The following is a 16464-nucleotide window of genomic DNA, read 5'->3' as shown; positions in this document are numbered from 1 at the left end:
GGTCTGATCAGGTCTTTTGCTCATTTTAAATGTTTTCTTATTGTTGATTTTTAAGAATTCTTTCTACATACGTATTTTGGATAGCCCTTTTAAAGCATATTTGCAGGACCAGCAGATGGTGTAATGGTTATATACGTGAACTCCCACATAGCTGATGATGATTCGGGTCCCAGACCCAGTGGTTTAAAACTCATGCCTGGTGCATGTGTGTGCATGCCCAAGATCCCAAGTGGAGAATGGAAGAGAAGGGACTGCTGTGTGGCCATCCCACTGGGGCAGGGGATGATTTCTCCCTTGCTTTCTGTCTGTATCTCTGGCAAGCACACGCTCCCTATCGCAAAAATCTCACTTGAGAAGAAAGAAGAAAGAAAAAAACCAACATATGCATACTTCATTTCTTTTTTTCTTAGGGCACACACGTTCACCGAACCAGGGGGGTGGGGTGGGGGGTGGGGGGGTGTTGAGAAGTCACTCCTTGTGGAGGATGGGCCATGGCACAATCTCTTGTCCTCCCTTCTTCTCTTGGGATTTTGGGCATGCATGCACAAGTGCCTGGCATGTTCTTTGAGCCACCAGGTGTGGGACTCAAACCAAAGTGTTGGCCATGTGAGATCCAGCCACCTCAATCACCACACCACCTCACTGACCTTGGAAAGTCGATTTAGAACTAGATATGTCTTTTTCAAATGTTTTTTCCCCAGTCTGTTACTTGTTGGCCCTATTTTATTTTTTTTTAATTAACCAGAGAGGGCGGGAGAGAAAGAGGGAGGAAAGTGAGAAAGCAAGCTGCCAGCTCTGGAACTCAAACTACCGTCAGCCATGTGGGAGTCCAGTGCCCTTAACCACCACATCCTAACTTTAAAAAAAAAAAAAAAGAATTATTTTGTTTAATTTCATTTAAATTTGACCAGAGGGGGACAGAGCGAAAGAGAGAGAAGGAGAAAGTGAGAAAGCAAGCTGCTAGATTTGGGACTTGAACCCCTGCGGGCCCCATTTTTTTTTTTTTTTGTAAGAATTATTTTATTGGAGGGGGTCTGCAGGTGGAATGGTGGTTAAGGGTGCTGGACTCCCACACGACTGACCGTGATTCAAGTCCCAGACGTGGCAGCTTGCTTTCTCACTTTCTCTCTCTCTCTCTCTCTCTCTCTCATTTAAATAAATAAAGTTAAATAAAATAACTCTTTAAAAAAGAAAAATAATTATTTTACTGGGGCCAGCAGATGGAGTAGTGGTTGAGGCGCTAGGCTCCCACATGGCTGACCGTGGTTTGATCCCAAACCTGGTGGCTTGAAACTCATGCTGGACGCATGTGAGTGTGCCCCAAATCCCAAGAGAACAATGGAGGAGAAAGGGTTACAGTGCGGCCATCAATCCCCACCCCGTTAGTGATTTCTCACTTTCTCTCTCTCCATCTCTTTCTGACTCTCTGGTGAGTGCATGCAACCTATGGCAAAAATCTCTCTAAAAAACTTGGGGCCAGTAGGTGGCATGGTATCTGAGGCACTGGACTCCCCCGTGACCAACCATGGTTTGAGCCCCAGACCTGACACCTTCTGTCTCTCTCTGGTGAGTGTATATGCCCTATGGATTTGTTTTAATAACACTTAAATTTTTTTTAATTATTTTATTTATTTATTTTTATTTTTATTTTTTTGAATTATTTTATTTAACTTTATTTATTTTAATTTGACCAAGGAGGGGCAGAGTGCGAGAGAGAAAGCAAGCCTCCAGGTCCAGTACTAGAACCGTGGTTGGCCATGTGGGAGTCCAGCGCCCTTAACTACCACGCCACCTGCTGGCCCCCTCTTTTTAATTTTTAATTTAATCAGAGAGAGAGAAAAGAAAAAGTGAGAAAGCAAGCTGCCAGGTCTGGGACTCAAACTATGGTTGGCCAGGTGGGAGTATAGTGCCTTAACCACCACATCACCTGCCAGCCCCAGCCCCATTTCTTTTTTTTAAGAGTGAGAATTTTGTTATAGGGTACATGTACTCAATAGAGAGACAGAGAGACAGAAAGTGAAACATCACCCCCCAGGGGGATGGCTACACTGTAATCCCTTCTCCTCCATTCTCCTCTCAGGATTTTGGGCACGCACACACACATGCACCCAGTGTGAGTTTCAAGCCACTGGGTCCGGGACTTGAAACACGGTCAACTACGTGGGAGCCCGGTGACATAACCATTACGCTATCTGCTGGTCCCCCAGCCCTACTTTTTAAAACAATTAAAAACACTTCCCAGAATCCTCCCCATAATACTGAAAGTGTAGTCCAAATAATATAACCATAAGTATAAAATATGGGACTGAATGCAATGCCAGTGAGGGGTGAGCCTGCTTCACAGAGTGGGAGCCACGAGCGAGTCCCTGCATATCTGAGTTCACATTATCTCAGGGTTTTGGGGTGTAGCTGCCTGAGTCTGACCAACCTAAGGGGCAGTCAAATCAGAAGCCTACATTTTTTAAAGAATTATTTACTTAATTATATGTATTCATTCATTTATTTTAATTTGACCAGAGAGAGAGAGAGAGAAAGTGAGAAAGAAAGCCACCAGGTCCAGGACTCGAACCATGGTTGGCCATGTAGGAGTATCGAGTGCCTTAACCACCATGCCACCTGCTGCTCCCTAAGAAGCCTACATTTTATTTATTTATTTTTTTTTTTTTTGAGAGGTTTTTGCTATAGGGTGCGTGCGCTCGCCAGGCAGACAGAGAGAGACATAGAGACAGAAAGCGAGAAATCACCCCCCAGGGGGGATGGTCATGCCGCAATCCCTTCTCCTCCATTCTCCTCTCGGGATCTTGGGCACGCACACGCGCCCGGCGTGAGTTTTAAGCCACCGGGTCCGGGATGCAAACCGCGGTCGACTACGTGGGAGTCCAGCGACATAGCCATTACGCTAACTGCTGGTTCCCTATTTTTTAATTTCAGAAAAAAAAAAATGCCCTTAAGGGACCAGCAGATGGTGTAATGGCTATGTGGCTGGACTCCCATGTAGTCAACCGCAGTTTGAGTCCCGGACCCGGTGGCTTAAACTCAACGCTGGGCATGTGTGTGTGCGTGCCCAAGATCCCGAGAGGAGAATGGAGGAGAAGGGATTGTGGTGTGGTCATTCCCCCGGGGGTGATTTCTCTGTCTGTCTCTGTCTTTCTGGCGAGCACATGCACCCTATAGCGAAAACCCCTCAAAAAAAAAAAAAAATTAATCTGGGGCAGCGGGGCTTCTTTTAAAATGAGGTCAAGAAAAGATTTGGGGGAAAGGAGGTAATGCCTACTCACCATTATACTCTTTGTCCTGCCTCATGACTTCCCAGACAGAGCTATATATAACATAAACTAGCTTAAATATGTGAATACATTTATTATTGCCGTCGTTCTTTCTATGACATTCATTTAAAAATATCCAAGACTTTCCAGCCCTTCTCCATTTCTTCCATATGTGGTACAGTAATAAATAATGGTGCATACTTTAAATACTTTTTCTAATAATACCAATAATGGGGGCTCAATGGAGAGAGTTTGGAAAAGTCTACCCACATATTAATAACATCATTTCTTCTGGTCTTTTTTTTTTAAGAATTATTTATTTAACTTTATTTATTCATTCGTTCTTTTTTTTTTTTTTTTGGAGAGATTTTCACTGTAGGGTGCGTGCGCTCGCCAGACAGACAGAGAGAGACAGAGAGACAGAAAGCGAGAAATCACCCCCCAGGGGGGATGGTCATGCCGCAATCCCTTCTCCTCCATTCTCCTCTCGGGATCTTGGGCACGCACGCACACGCGCCCGGCGTGAGTTTTAAGCCACCGGGTCCGGGACACGAACCGTGGTCGACTACGTGGGAGTCCAGCGACATAGCCATTACGCTAACTGCTGGTTCCCCGTTCATTTATTTTTAATTTACCAGAGAGAGACACAGAAAGAGAAAGTAGGCCACCAGGTCCAGGACTTGAACCCGTAGTCAGCCACATGGGAGTGTCCAGCACCTTAACCCCCATGTCATCCGCTGGTTCCCACCCCCCCAGTCTTTTATATAACTTATACATACATTGTTTCTCTCAAAACAGGGTGATACTGTACATACTATTTTATAGTTGATTTTATTTCAATGTATTTCTTTCTTTCTTTTTGGAGAAGTTTTTGCCATAGGGCGTGTGCGCTCATCAGACAGACAGAGAGAGACAGAAAGCGAGAAATCACCCCCCAGGGGGGATGGCCACACCACAATCCCTTCTCCTCCATTCTCCTCTCGGGATCTTGGGCACACACGCACACACGCCCGGCATGAGTTTTAAGCCACCAGGTCCAGGACTCAAACCGTGGTCGACTACATGGGAGTCCAGCAACATAGCCATTACGCTAACTGCTGGTCCCTCAATATATTTATTTCTTCCATGAAAGAGACAGAGCACCTCCCAAAGGGTCCTAACACCCGATTCTCCCCAGCTTCAGCCAGCCCTGGATCATGGCACACATGTGCCTATCACCAGATGTGAATCCAGAACTTTCTCACATGAATCAGCTTCTCAGTATGTCAAATTCAAAAATGAAAGAAACAAACAAACAAACCTGGGGACCGTCCCTATCTCTTCTCTTTCTCTCCCTCCCCTTTTGAATCCACCAGCAAATTCAGTAACTTTTATCTTCAAAGTGTATCTCAAACCCATCTCTCCAGGGCCACCATTCTAGTCCTGCAGCAATATTTTAATGGATCTCACCTTGCATTTCTACCTGCTTCATTCCTGTGCCCCCAAAAAGCCAGGGCAATCTTTTTTGTTTTTTTTTTTAGCTTTTGTTACAGGGCATGTGCACTCACCAGAGGGAGACATGGAGTGAGAGAGAGAGAAAGTGAGGAACCCCCCCCTCACATACCCAGGGCAGGGGTCGGGGATGGCCGAGGCCACGCCACTATCTCTTCTCTTCCATTCTCCTCTTAGGATTTTGGGCACACACACATACACACCCAATGTGTCTTTCAAGCCACAGAGTCTGAGATTCAAACTGTGAATTCATCCATGTGGAATCCCTGTGGGATCCAGACACCTTACTGACCATGCCACAGGCTCGCCTCAGAGCAATCATTTAATGTAAATCAAATCAAATCACTCTCTGCTTAAAACCTTCAATGACTTCCAATGCAGTTGAATAAAATCTAAATTCTCACCACTCAGGATCCTTGTATCCAGCAGGCACTCTTAGCCCACTGCCCGGGGGCTGAGAAAATTTCAATAAACTATTAAAAAATGATTGGGGGGGACCAACAGTTGCATAATAGCTATGTCGCTGGACTCCCATGTAGTCGACTGTGGTTCGTGTCCTGGATCTGGTGGCTTAAAACACGCAGGGCGTGTGTGAGTGCGTGCCCAAGATCCTGAAAGGAGAATGAAGGAGAAGGGATTGCAGCATGGCCATCCCCCGTGGGGGGGTAATTTCTCTCTTTCTGTCTCTGTCTCTGTCTGTCTGGCAAGCACACGTGCCCTATAGCAAAAACCTCTCCAAAAAAATGAGGGGGTGGAGGTGAGACCTGGCTTCAAAAGATACAAAGTCGAAATGGATAAATATTTGTGACTACTTAATATAACAACAGGTCAACTAATCTGAAATTTCAACTCAGCCTTTAGGTAGTTACTTACATATTTTAATTTGCTAGATTCATTGTGGAATTGGTTTCCCCCAAATAGGAGAATCTTTCCAGCTGTTTCCCTTTCCCTCAGCCCTTCTTCTGACTGGCTCCTTCTCTATCAGTTCTCAAATTAAATAGGCCTCCTCGGGACCCGCAGGTGGCGTGGTGGTTGAGGGCGCTGGACTCCCACATGGCCAACCATGGTTTGAGTACTGAGCCTGGAGGCTTTCTCTCTCTCTCTGTCCCTCCTTGGTCAAATTAAAATAAATAAAGTTAAATAAAAAATAATTCTTAAAAAAAAATTAAATATGGCCTCCTCAAAAGGACTTTCATGATCAATCAATCCATCTAAAGTAGCTATCATAAACATGCATGCAATGCACGCACACTCCCCCTTTATTCTCTGTAGTCTTATTTCCTCCATAAGACTGCTCTCACCATCTGCAGATACTCTGTCCGCTTATTCTACCTTTCCCATTAGGGTAATAAACTCCATTAAGGCAGGAAACAGGTGTCTGCGCTCTGTCCTATCCTTCCGGCCTATTCTAGTGCCTGCTCACAGCAGGCTTCAATATACAGTTCTCACAGCAGGCTTCAATATACAGTTACTGAATGAACGAATACATGAATGAGAACTTAATCTTCAAAGGAAAACTTAATCTTCTAGAAAGCTTAATCTCGGGAACCAGCAGTCAGCGTAATGGCTATGTCGCTGGACTCCCACGTAGTCGACCGCGGTTCGTGTCCCGGACCCGGTGGCTTAAAACTCACGCCGGGCGCGTGTGCGTGCGTGCCCAAGATCCCGAGAGGAGAATGGAGGAGAAGGGATTGCGGTGTGACCATCCCCCCTGGGGGGTGATTTCTCGCTTTCTGTCTCTATGTCTCTCTCTGTCTGGCGAGCGCACGCGCCCTACAGTGAAAAATCTCTCCAAAAAAAAAAAAAAAAAAAAAAGCTTAATCTCCAAGCTAGAAAGATTTGTCTTGGACTCCATCTTGAGAGGCTATAAGCGCTCGTCTTCCTTTGATTCTACGCAGATAGGTTTAATAAAGAAGGCTTGGAGGTGTTTTTCCGGCAAACATTTTGATGAAAACTTGTGTAACTAACCCTATTGGGGTGGGGGTGAGGAGAACAAAAAATTGGCTCAAAACTAGGCGGAGGGAATGGAAGACGAGGAAGATGTGTGTGACTCGCCAGATTTGGGTTCCTGGTTTGCACCCTCCCACCCCTCCCCAGACAGTAACGGTTCCAGCCCTTTCCAGGCGTCAACTGGGAGAGAAATAACTGTGGCTTAAGCCACCGTCTTTTATTATTCATGAGAAGGAGGGCACTATGGAAACTGAGATTGCTTGCTATTCATGAGGAGGAGGAGCCTCCTTCCCGCTGGGGGTCCTGGGAGGATCTAAAATATTCATGAGGGAGGCGGGCCCACAGTGGGAGGGGAACCGAAGCGCTTGCTATTCATGAGGGGCGGGGCCTCCTTCCCCCTGGGGCTCCTGGGAAGACCTAAAATAGTCCTGAGGGAGGCGGGCCCACGGTGATTGGGGGCGGGGTCGCTTGCTATTCATGAGGGGGCGGGGCCTCCTTCCCGCTGGGGCTCCTGGGAGAGTTCTAAATTGTCCCTGAGGGCCCGGGGCGTCCGGGGAGGCGGGAACGCAGCTCCGGAGCTGAGCGGAGCCGGACCCTCCCACATCCCGGCGACGAATCCTTGAGGAGAGACTTCCTTTATGAAACATTAGGAGATTTGAGGATGACGGGCCAAAACGCCTAACTCTCATTTTCCTGTGATTCTTTAACCGGAAAACTGTCAAAATCTGTGGTAAAAAGAGGGTTTTTTTTTTTTTTTTCCTCCAGTGCTTACTCGAGGAGATTATAATGTCATCGTTTTATGGACTGAGGGGGGGGTAAAAAAATGTGGTTCGAGTCTCAGACTAGCCAATTATTCCTTCAGGTCTCCCTAGTTGACCTCGTGGAGATGTTTTGGGCTGGTACCCGAGCAGGTGGGGTGTTTCTTCAGAGGGTTTGTGTTCGAGCAGAACACGTCGCGGCCAATGGTCCTTTTTCTCTGGGGTGGGGGGACTCATCCCCCGGGCGCTCGAAACCTCTCACTGGGTCAGAAATTAGGGACGGAGCAGGACCTGGACGCGTCCTTCTATGACTCGTTCCATTTGTGATTCTCATTCTCTAGAAGGATGAAGGAAGGAAGCCAGAAATCACTTGGGATCCTGCGGGATTACACCTTTAGGATTTTCAGAAAAGCCTGTTTCCCCCAACACGTCCAGTCCTGAGTAAGGAAAATAAGGAATTTTCAGAGGAGATGAGTTTTAAAAGAATTTGGGCTCAGTTATTTAATCTTCTCAGAGGTTTAAAAATACATGTACTCAGGGGCTGACACCTGGAGTTCCTGGTGTCAGGGAGTCTTTGAAGACCCCGCAAGGCCCCACCCAAGTGCCACTGCACAGGGTTCCTCAGAGAAACAGGACAAATCCTATGCCAGATTTCTACTTTATTATCATGAAAATGCTTTTTAAAGACAACCCTGTGGTTTAAATAAATTAGGATTCCTCCACTTGGTGGGATTATACCCAAGCCTTAAAATATATATACTTGCAGAAATGTATTGACAGGCCTGGAAAGGAGATTCACTGAAAAAAGCAGATTACAAAGTAGTGTGATTATGATTAGGATATATATATACATGTAAAATTATAGATTAATATAAGCCACAATGTGATTTTCTTCTTTTTATTTAACTGGGTTTTTTCGTTGTTTCTTTTTTTAGTTTTTGCTATAGAGTGTGTGTGTCCCTGCCAGGGAGAGGAAAAGTGAGAAATCACCCACTAAGGAAGATGGCCACACTGCTGTTCCTTCTCCTCCAATCTCCCCTTGGGAATTTGGGTACACATACACAGGCATTCCAGGTCCTGGACTTGAACCATGTAGCCAGCCATGTGGGATACAGTACTTTGATGTCCGTACCACCTCCTGGTCCTATTTCAATGTGTTTCATAAACTTTTTGATGTTGCTTATGAAATATTAATAATTATTTTAAAATACCTACTAAATTAAACTTCTCACTGGATGCTAAAACAAAGTGCTTATGGTACAGTTTTAGAGGTTAGATGGGGACTGGCAGGTGGCATGGTGTTTAAAGGCCCTAGACTCCCACATGGCTGACCACAGTTTGAGTCCCAGACCTGGCAGCTTGTTTTCTCCCTTTCCCTTTGCCTGTCTCTCTATGGTCAAATTAAAAAATAATAACAAATGAAATTAAATAAATAATTCTTTTTTAAAAAAGGTTAGATTACGCTTTCCACTAAGCAGTAGATTTCTTTGTTACATTTTCAGATATATAACTAATTTTGAATTGGTATATATTCATATGTAACCTTTTAAAATGCTTAGTAACAGTGTGATTTTAGCAATTTTATACAGGTAGGAGAAGATGTGTTTTGAGCAGATTTATTTGTAACTCTTTGATGAAATGTCCTAGTTACTTCAGAAACAAAGACTCTTAAAGGGAGTCACAATTATGTATTCACGTACCTACAGAAACACAAAAGACATTATTCTCTGAACTGGAACAATTAAGTGACACAAAGTCACTGTGTGTGTAGCATAAGATATTTAGTAAATTCCTTCAAGAAACATTCATCCTGGGCCAGCAGATGGCATGGAGATTAAGGTAGATCCCTTGAGGGGGCCCAGAAGGTGGCTTGGTGGTTAAAGACCTGGTGGCTTGCTTTCTCACTTTCCCTCTCTTTCTCTGCTCTGTCCCTCTCTGGTCAAATTAAAATAAATACATAAATAAATGTTAAATAAGGTGGGTCCCTTGAGACCAGCAAGTGGCTTGATGGCTAAGGTATTAGACACTCCCACTTGTCTGACTGCGGTTCAAGCCCTGGACCTGGTGGCTTGCTTTCTCACTTTTTCTCTCTTTCTCCTTCTGTGTCTCTCTCTGGTCAAATTAAGATAAATGAATGAATAAAATTAAGTAATTGTGGGACTAGCAGTTAGCATAATGGCTATGTCGCTGAACTCCCATGTAGCCGACTGTGGTTCGAGTCCCGGACCCAGTGACTTAAACTCACGCTGGGTGCATGTGCATGAGTGCCCAAGATCCCGAGGAGAAAGAAGAGAAAGGATTACAGCATGGCCATCCCCCTGAGGGGGTAATTTCTTGCTTTCTGTCTCTCTGTCTCTCTCTGTCTTTCTGGCGAGTGCACACGCCCTATAGCAAAAACCTCTCAAAAAAAAAAAGAATATGTTTCATCCAAATTCACCTCTCATTACTATTAAAACTGTAGGATATTTGCCTAAGAGGTAAAGAATTTTTAAATTGTTGGGACTAGCTGTTAGCATAATGGCTATGTCACTGGACTCCCACGTAGTCGACTGCGGTTCGCGTCCCGGACCCCGTGACTTGAAACTCACGCCAGGCGCATGTGTGTGTGTGCCCAAGATCTCGAGAGGAGAATGGAGGATAAGGGATTGCGACGTGACCATCCCCCCTGGGGGGTGATTTCTCACTTTCTGTCTCTCTGTCTCTCTCTGTCTTTCTGGCGAGTGCACACGCCCTATAGCAAAAAAACCTCTCCAAAAAAAAAAAAGAATTTTTAAATTGTTCAAATGATGCTGATATAAAAAATAGGGCTGGGGCCAGCAGGTGATATGGTGGGTAAGGCACTGAATTCTCACATGGTCAACCACAGTTTAAGTCCTAGACCTGGCGGCTTGGAAATCACGCCAGGCCTCTGTGTGTGCATTCCCAAAATCCAAAGAGAAGAATGGAGGAAAGGAATTTTGGCATGGTCATCCCCCATGGGATGTGATTTCTCACTTTCCCTCTCTCTAATGAATGCACATGCCCAATAACAAAAACTTAAAAAAAAAAAAAAAAAAGACACTACTGGTGGGAACTCCATAAGTTGGATATTATGTTAAAATTTTGTAAATATGATGATACGGCTATTGCCTATCAAAATATGGACTTCTTCACTTAAAAAAAAATAGCTCTTCATTGGTTCGATTTCCTTTGTTCTTTGCCTCTTGTACTTTGTTTTCTTCTAACTAGGATAAATTGATGAGCTAAGAAAAAGGATGGCATCTACAATAAATACCAGTTTCACTTTGATTCCCAGCCAGAAATACAGACGTAGTAATCGTCGATCCAACTATTTTTCCAACACATTTGATTCAGATTATCAGCTCTTATCAACGCTTGGAAATTTTAAAGCCTTGCCATTGGAAATATTTCAAATAATTTTAAGATATTTGTCAGGTGAGATTTGGGGACTACAAGTAGACTACATAAGAAACTAGAATATTTTTACTTTTTCCAAGAAGTAGTTTATCATCTTGGGCTCTGCTAAAACTTTATGGTTTTCATGTTAAGTTTGTTTTGTTTTTCTTTTTTTATAGATAAATTATTTTTTTAATTATTTAACTTTATTTATTTTAGTTTGACCATAGAGAGAGTGAGAAAGTGAGAAAGCAAGTTGCCGGGTCCAGTACTCAAACCGCAGTCAGCCACATGGGAGTCTGGCGCCCCTGACCACCACACCATCTGCCGGTCCCTATTAAGTTTATTTTCTAAAGATTGAGGCATGACTATCCCCCCGAGGGATGATTCCTCACTTTATATCTCTGTCTCTCTCTGTCTTTCTGGTGAGCGCAAGTGCCCTGTAGCAAAAACCTCCAAAAAAAAAAAAAAAAAAAGAGTTTCTCTCTATATATAATGACATAGTAACTTGATTGTTACATCCCAACATGTTTCTGAGTCATTGAGAACTGGATTTAAAACATTTTTAAGATTTTTTTCCTCTGAGCTTATTATTATTATTATTATTAATGAGTTAACTTGGGACCAGCAGTTGATGTAATGGCTGTGTCACTGGACTCCCATGTAGTTGACCACAGTTCGAGTCCCGGACCCGGTGGCTTAAACTTACACCGGGTGTGTGTTCATGCATGCCTAAGATCCCTAGAGGAGAATGGAGAAGAAGGGATTGGAGCATGGCCATCTCCCCTGGGGGGGAGTGATTTCTCACTTTCTGTCTCTCTGTCTCTCTGTCTTTCTGGCAAGCACATGTACCCTATAGCAAAAACCTTTCCAAAAACAAAAAAGAGTTACCTGTTAATATTAATGATGTTCTTGCATTTAAGCTGTTCATACACATATGTATATATATCTATATATATATTTATATATATATATATCTATTTCTTTTGGTAGTGAAGGATATCAGCATGCTAAGCATGGTGTCCAAAACAGTCAGCCAGCACATTATCAATTATATCTCAACTTCATCAGGAAGCAAAAGACTTTTACTACAGGATTTTCATAACCTTGAGCTGCCTGGCAGGAGTCAAGACTCTGCTATACTGGAGCACTACAGATCTCTAGGTAATTTATATCATGAGAAATGCAACAAGAAATAAGTTTAATTAAGAGGATTTTATTATACAATCCTGTAAAGCTAGTGGGAAACAATATTTCCTAAAATGTGCCTGTTTCTGTAATGCTTTTATACTTCACTGTGAGAACTTTCCCTTCACAATAGTCCCATACATTTACCTTTAAGAAAACATCTTCAATATAATCAGTCCTTGTGATTTCACATGGATACAATGTCACCTACACTTTTTGTCATGTGGCTTACCATTTTAGGAAATTGATGTACATTCTATGCTTCATTTCTTGTGAATCTAATGAGTTTTATCTCTGTATCTCTCCCTTTCAAACTCAATATCCCTAGAGGAGAATGGAGAAGAAGGGATTGGAGCATGGCCATCTCCCCTGGGGGGGAGTGATTTCTCACTTTCTGTCTCTCTGTCTCTCTGTCTTTCTGGCAAGCACATGTACCCTATAGCAAAAACCTTTCCAAAAACAAAAAAGAGTTACCTGTTAATATTAATGATGTTCTTGCATTTAAGCTGTTCATACACATATGTATATATATCTATATATATATTTATATATATATATATCTATTTCTTTTGGTAGTGAAGGATATCAGCATGCTAAGCATGGTGTCCAAAACAGTCAGCCAGCACATTATCAATTATATCTCAACTTCATCAGGAAGCAAAAGACTTTTACTACAGGATTTTCATAACCTTGAGCTGCCTGGCAGGAGTCAAGACTCTGCTATACTGGAGCACTACAGATCTCTAGGTAATTTATATCATGAGAAATGCAACAAGAAATAAGTTTAATTAAGAGGATTTTATTATACAATCCTGTAAAGCTAGTGGGAAACAATATTTCCTAAAATGTGCCTGTTTCTGTAATGCTTTTATACTTCACTGTGAGAACTTTCCCTTCACAATAGTCCCATACATTTACCTTTAAGAAAACATCTTCAATATAATCAGTCCTTGTGATTTCACATGGATACAATGTCACCTACACTTTTTGTCATGTGGCTTACCATTTTAGGAAATTGATGTACATTCTATGCTTCATTTCTTGTGAATCTAATGAGTTTTATCTCTGTATCTCTCCCTTTCAAACATAATCCTAGTCCTTAAAAATAGAAAAGAAACTTAAACACATTATTGTGGAAGTCATTTATTTTATTAGAAACTATGCTTTTCTTTCCTTTTTTAAAAGCACTCTACACATTTACTGATAAATCATTACATTACAATTAAATTGACCTTATCAAAGGAAATTCTGTATATTTTCTTCTCTGATTTGTAATCATTTATGTCTTTTAATCCATTCATTGATTTTATTCTCTATAGACTGCTGAAATGAAATTCTAATTTTGGCTTGACTAATGACACCAATTTAATTATGAAACTACCTTCATAATTAACCAAAGCATGGCAACGAAATCAAATATCAAGATAATGTTGAGATTTAAATAAATGCATAGTATTAGGTTATTGGGAAAGTCATAACATGTTGTTCTATGCAAAAATGTGTCAAGACATTCCCAACAACGAAATAGTAAGTTAAGTGAATATTGCCTTTTAGTGGCCCCAGGATGAAATAAGACTGGGACCCGCAGATAGTGTAATGGTTACATCGCTGAACTCCCATGTAGTCAACCACAGTTCGAGTTCCAGACTGAATGGCTTGAAACTCACACCAGGTATATGTGAATGTATGCCCAAGATCCTGAGAAGAGAATGAAGTAGAAGGGATTGTGGTGTGGCTATCCCCCCAGGGGCTGATTTCTCTTTCTGTCTCTCTAGCAAGCTCATGCACCCTGTAACAAAAATCTCTCTAAAAAAAAAAAGGCTGGCAGGTGACGTGGTGGTTAAGGGCTCTGGATTCCCAAATGGCCTACTGTGGTTTCAGTCCCAGGCCTGGCAGCTTGGTTTCTCACTGTCCTTCTCTCTCTCTCTCTCACTCTCTTTCTCTCTCTCACACTTTGTCTGTCTCTGGTCAAATTAAAATAATTAATTATTAATTAATTAATTAATTAAATAAAATAATTCAAAAAATAGTTTCATCATATTGTTGATTTTTGTTTTAGTTTGCTATAGGGTGTATGGGGCTCACCAGAAAGAGAGAAAGAGAAAGTGAGAAATCATCCTGGGATGAGGAGTGGCCTTGCAGTAATCCTTCTCCTCCATTCTCCTCTTGGGATTTTGGGTACATATGCTGTGTGATAATTGCTTTTTGTTGCCTCCCATTATGAAAATCTTTTTTCAAATATCATTAGTTGCAGGGGAAGTGATGCTTTGTAATAGAGCTTATCTTTTGGTTTTATTCTATTGATACAATAGCTTTTTTTTCCCCCCTCCCTGACCAAGTCTCAATTGCTTAAACAAACAAAAAGGTGTTAAGACATTATGTGGATAATTCAACTAAGAATACAAATATATAGTAGCTTATTTTTGGAAAGATTTTTGCTCTAGAGTGCGTGCACTCACCAGAAAGACAGAGACAGAGAGACAGAAAGCAAGAAATCACCCCCCATGGGAGATGGCCACACCACAATCCCTTCTCCTCCATTCTCCTCTTGGGATCTTGGGCACGTATGCACACGCGCCTGGTGTGAGTTTAAGCCACTGGGTCCAGGACTCGAACCACAGTCAGCTACATGGGAGTCCAGTGACATAGCCATGACACCAACTGCTGGTCCCTGTACTAGCTTTTTAAAAGTTTATTTTCTTAAGTGACAGAGACAGAACACCCTCAACAGGGTCCCAATACTCCAATCCACTCCCAGCTTTATGTAGCCTTAAATCTGTGTGTGCCCAGCTTACTTAAGGAAGTCTCCATATGCAATCCTGGAACCTTCCCATGTAGGTCAGTTTCAGAGAACAGCACATGTTACCACTGCACCACTTTCTGGCCCCTTAATAGCTGACTTTTTAAAATGGTTTTACTTATGGAGTAATTTCCACCTTCCTTTTCATCTTGATGCAGACACTAGGCTGATACATTAGGTTAATATTTGATATACTTTCTAGTTTCTCATGTTGCTGTTTCTATCTTATCTGTCCTTTTCAGACATTAAAATAACATTTTCAGAATCCTGTGCTGTGGAGATTATAAATTTTAATTTGCTTCTTCATACAAAACAGAGCAGATGGCCAATAAGGAAAGAACATTGTATCTGACTCTATTTTAGTGGGAAAAATTTTTGAAAAGTTAGTCTCTAATGTGTAAGGCAAAGCACCTGTGTTTATAAATAAATAAATAAATAAATCAGCTAGTACTAGGTTTTATGGTAAATTTCAATCCTTAAAAATAGAAGTTGTGGGACCAGCAGCTGATGTCGCTGGACTCCCATGTAGTCGACTGTGGTTCGAGTCTCGGACACAGTGGCTTAAACTCACGCCAGGCGCTTGTGCATGAGTGCCCAAGATCCCAAGAGGAGAATGCAGGAGAAGGGATTATGGTGTGGCCACCTCCCCGGGGGATGATTTCTTGCTTTCTGTCTCTCTGTCTCTGTCTTTCTAGAGCGCACACACCCTAGAACAAAAACCTCTCAAAAAAAATTTTTTTTGAAATAATAATTTTTTAAAAATAGGAGTTGTGGGGCTAGTAGGTGGCATGGTCGTTAAAGGTGCTGTACTCCCACGTGGCTGATCACAGTTTGAGTGCTGGACCTGATGGCTTGCTTCCTCACTTTCCCTTGCTCTCTCTGTCTCTCTCTGATCAAACTTAAAAATAATAATAAGTAAAGTTAAATCAAAAAAAAATTTTTTTTTAAATAGGAGTTGTGAGCCAATAGGTAGTATGGTAGTTAAGGCGCTGGACTCTCACATGGCCGACCATGGTTCTAGCCCTGGACCTCGAGGCTTGTTTTCTCACTCTCCCCTCCCCATCTCTCTCTGGTCAAACTAAATAATAATAATAATTAGGGGCCATTAGGTAGCGTGGTGGTTAAGGGCACTGGACTTCACATGACCGACTGTGGTTTGAGTCCCAGACCCGGCGGCTTGCTTTCTCATTTCCTCTTTTTCTCTTTCTCATATTTTCTCTCTCTGGTCAAATTAAAATAAATAAATAAATAAAGTTAAATAAAATAATTATATAAAAATAATAAAAAATAAAGTTGAACAGATAATTCTTTTAAAAAATAAAACTCATTTTTAAAAGTTTAAAAAAAAATAGGAGTTGTAGGGCCAGCTGGTGGCATGGTGGTTAAGGTAAAGGCAACTGGGTCCTACATGGCTGGCTATACTGTATGAGTCCTGGATTGGCACCTTAAAAGACACACCAGGCACACATGTGTGCATGCCCTACATCCCAAATGGAGGAAGTAATGGAAGAGAAGGAATTGCAGTGTGACCCTTCCCTACAAGGGGTGATTTCTCACTTTCTACTCTCTGTGTCTCTGGTGAGCAAATGTGCCCCTGGCAAATTAAAAAATATAT

The 16464-nt window shown here is 42.3% G+C and overlaps 1 protein-coding gene across 2 annotated transcripts in view; it reads left to right on the top strand.

Annotated features, from left to right (window-relative positions):
- Positions 1-7258: 7258 nt before the first annotated feature.
- The window catches only part of FBXO47 (F-box protein 47), a 36133-nt gene continuing 26927 nt past the window's right edge, over positions 7259-16464 (top strand). The window contains exons 1-3 of one of the 2 annotated variants that reach the window (XM_006155872.2): positions 7259-7437; positions 10694-10900; positions 11855-12025. In XM_006155872.2, the coding sequence (XP_006155934.1) occupies positions 10720-10900; positions 11855-12025 (352 nt within the window). In that variant the 5' untranslated portion in view covers positions 7259-7437; positions 10694-10719. Of the gene's footprint in view, positions 7438-10693; positions 10901-11854; positions 12026-12644; positions 12797-16464 lie in introns of those variants that run through there. The other variant, XM_014590714.2, reaches the window with a different exon arrangement.

Source organism: Tupaia chinensis, unplaced genomic scaffold (assembly GCF_000334495.1).
Source record: "Tupaia chinensis unplaced genomic scaffold, TupChi_1.0 Scaffold000477_1, whole genome shotgun sequence".
Classification (NCBI taxonomy): Eukaryota; Metazoa; Chordata; class Mammalia; order Scandentia; family Tupaiidae; genus Tupaia; species Tupaia belangeri.
This window is presented reverse-complemented; position numbering and strand designations above follow the sequence as displayed.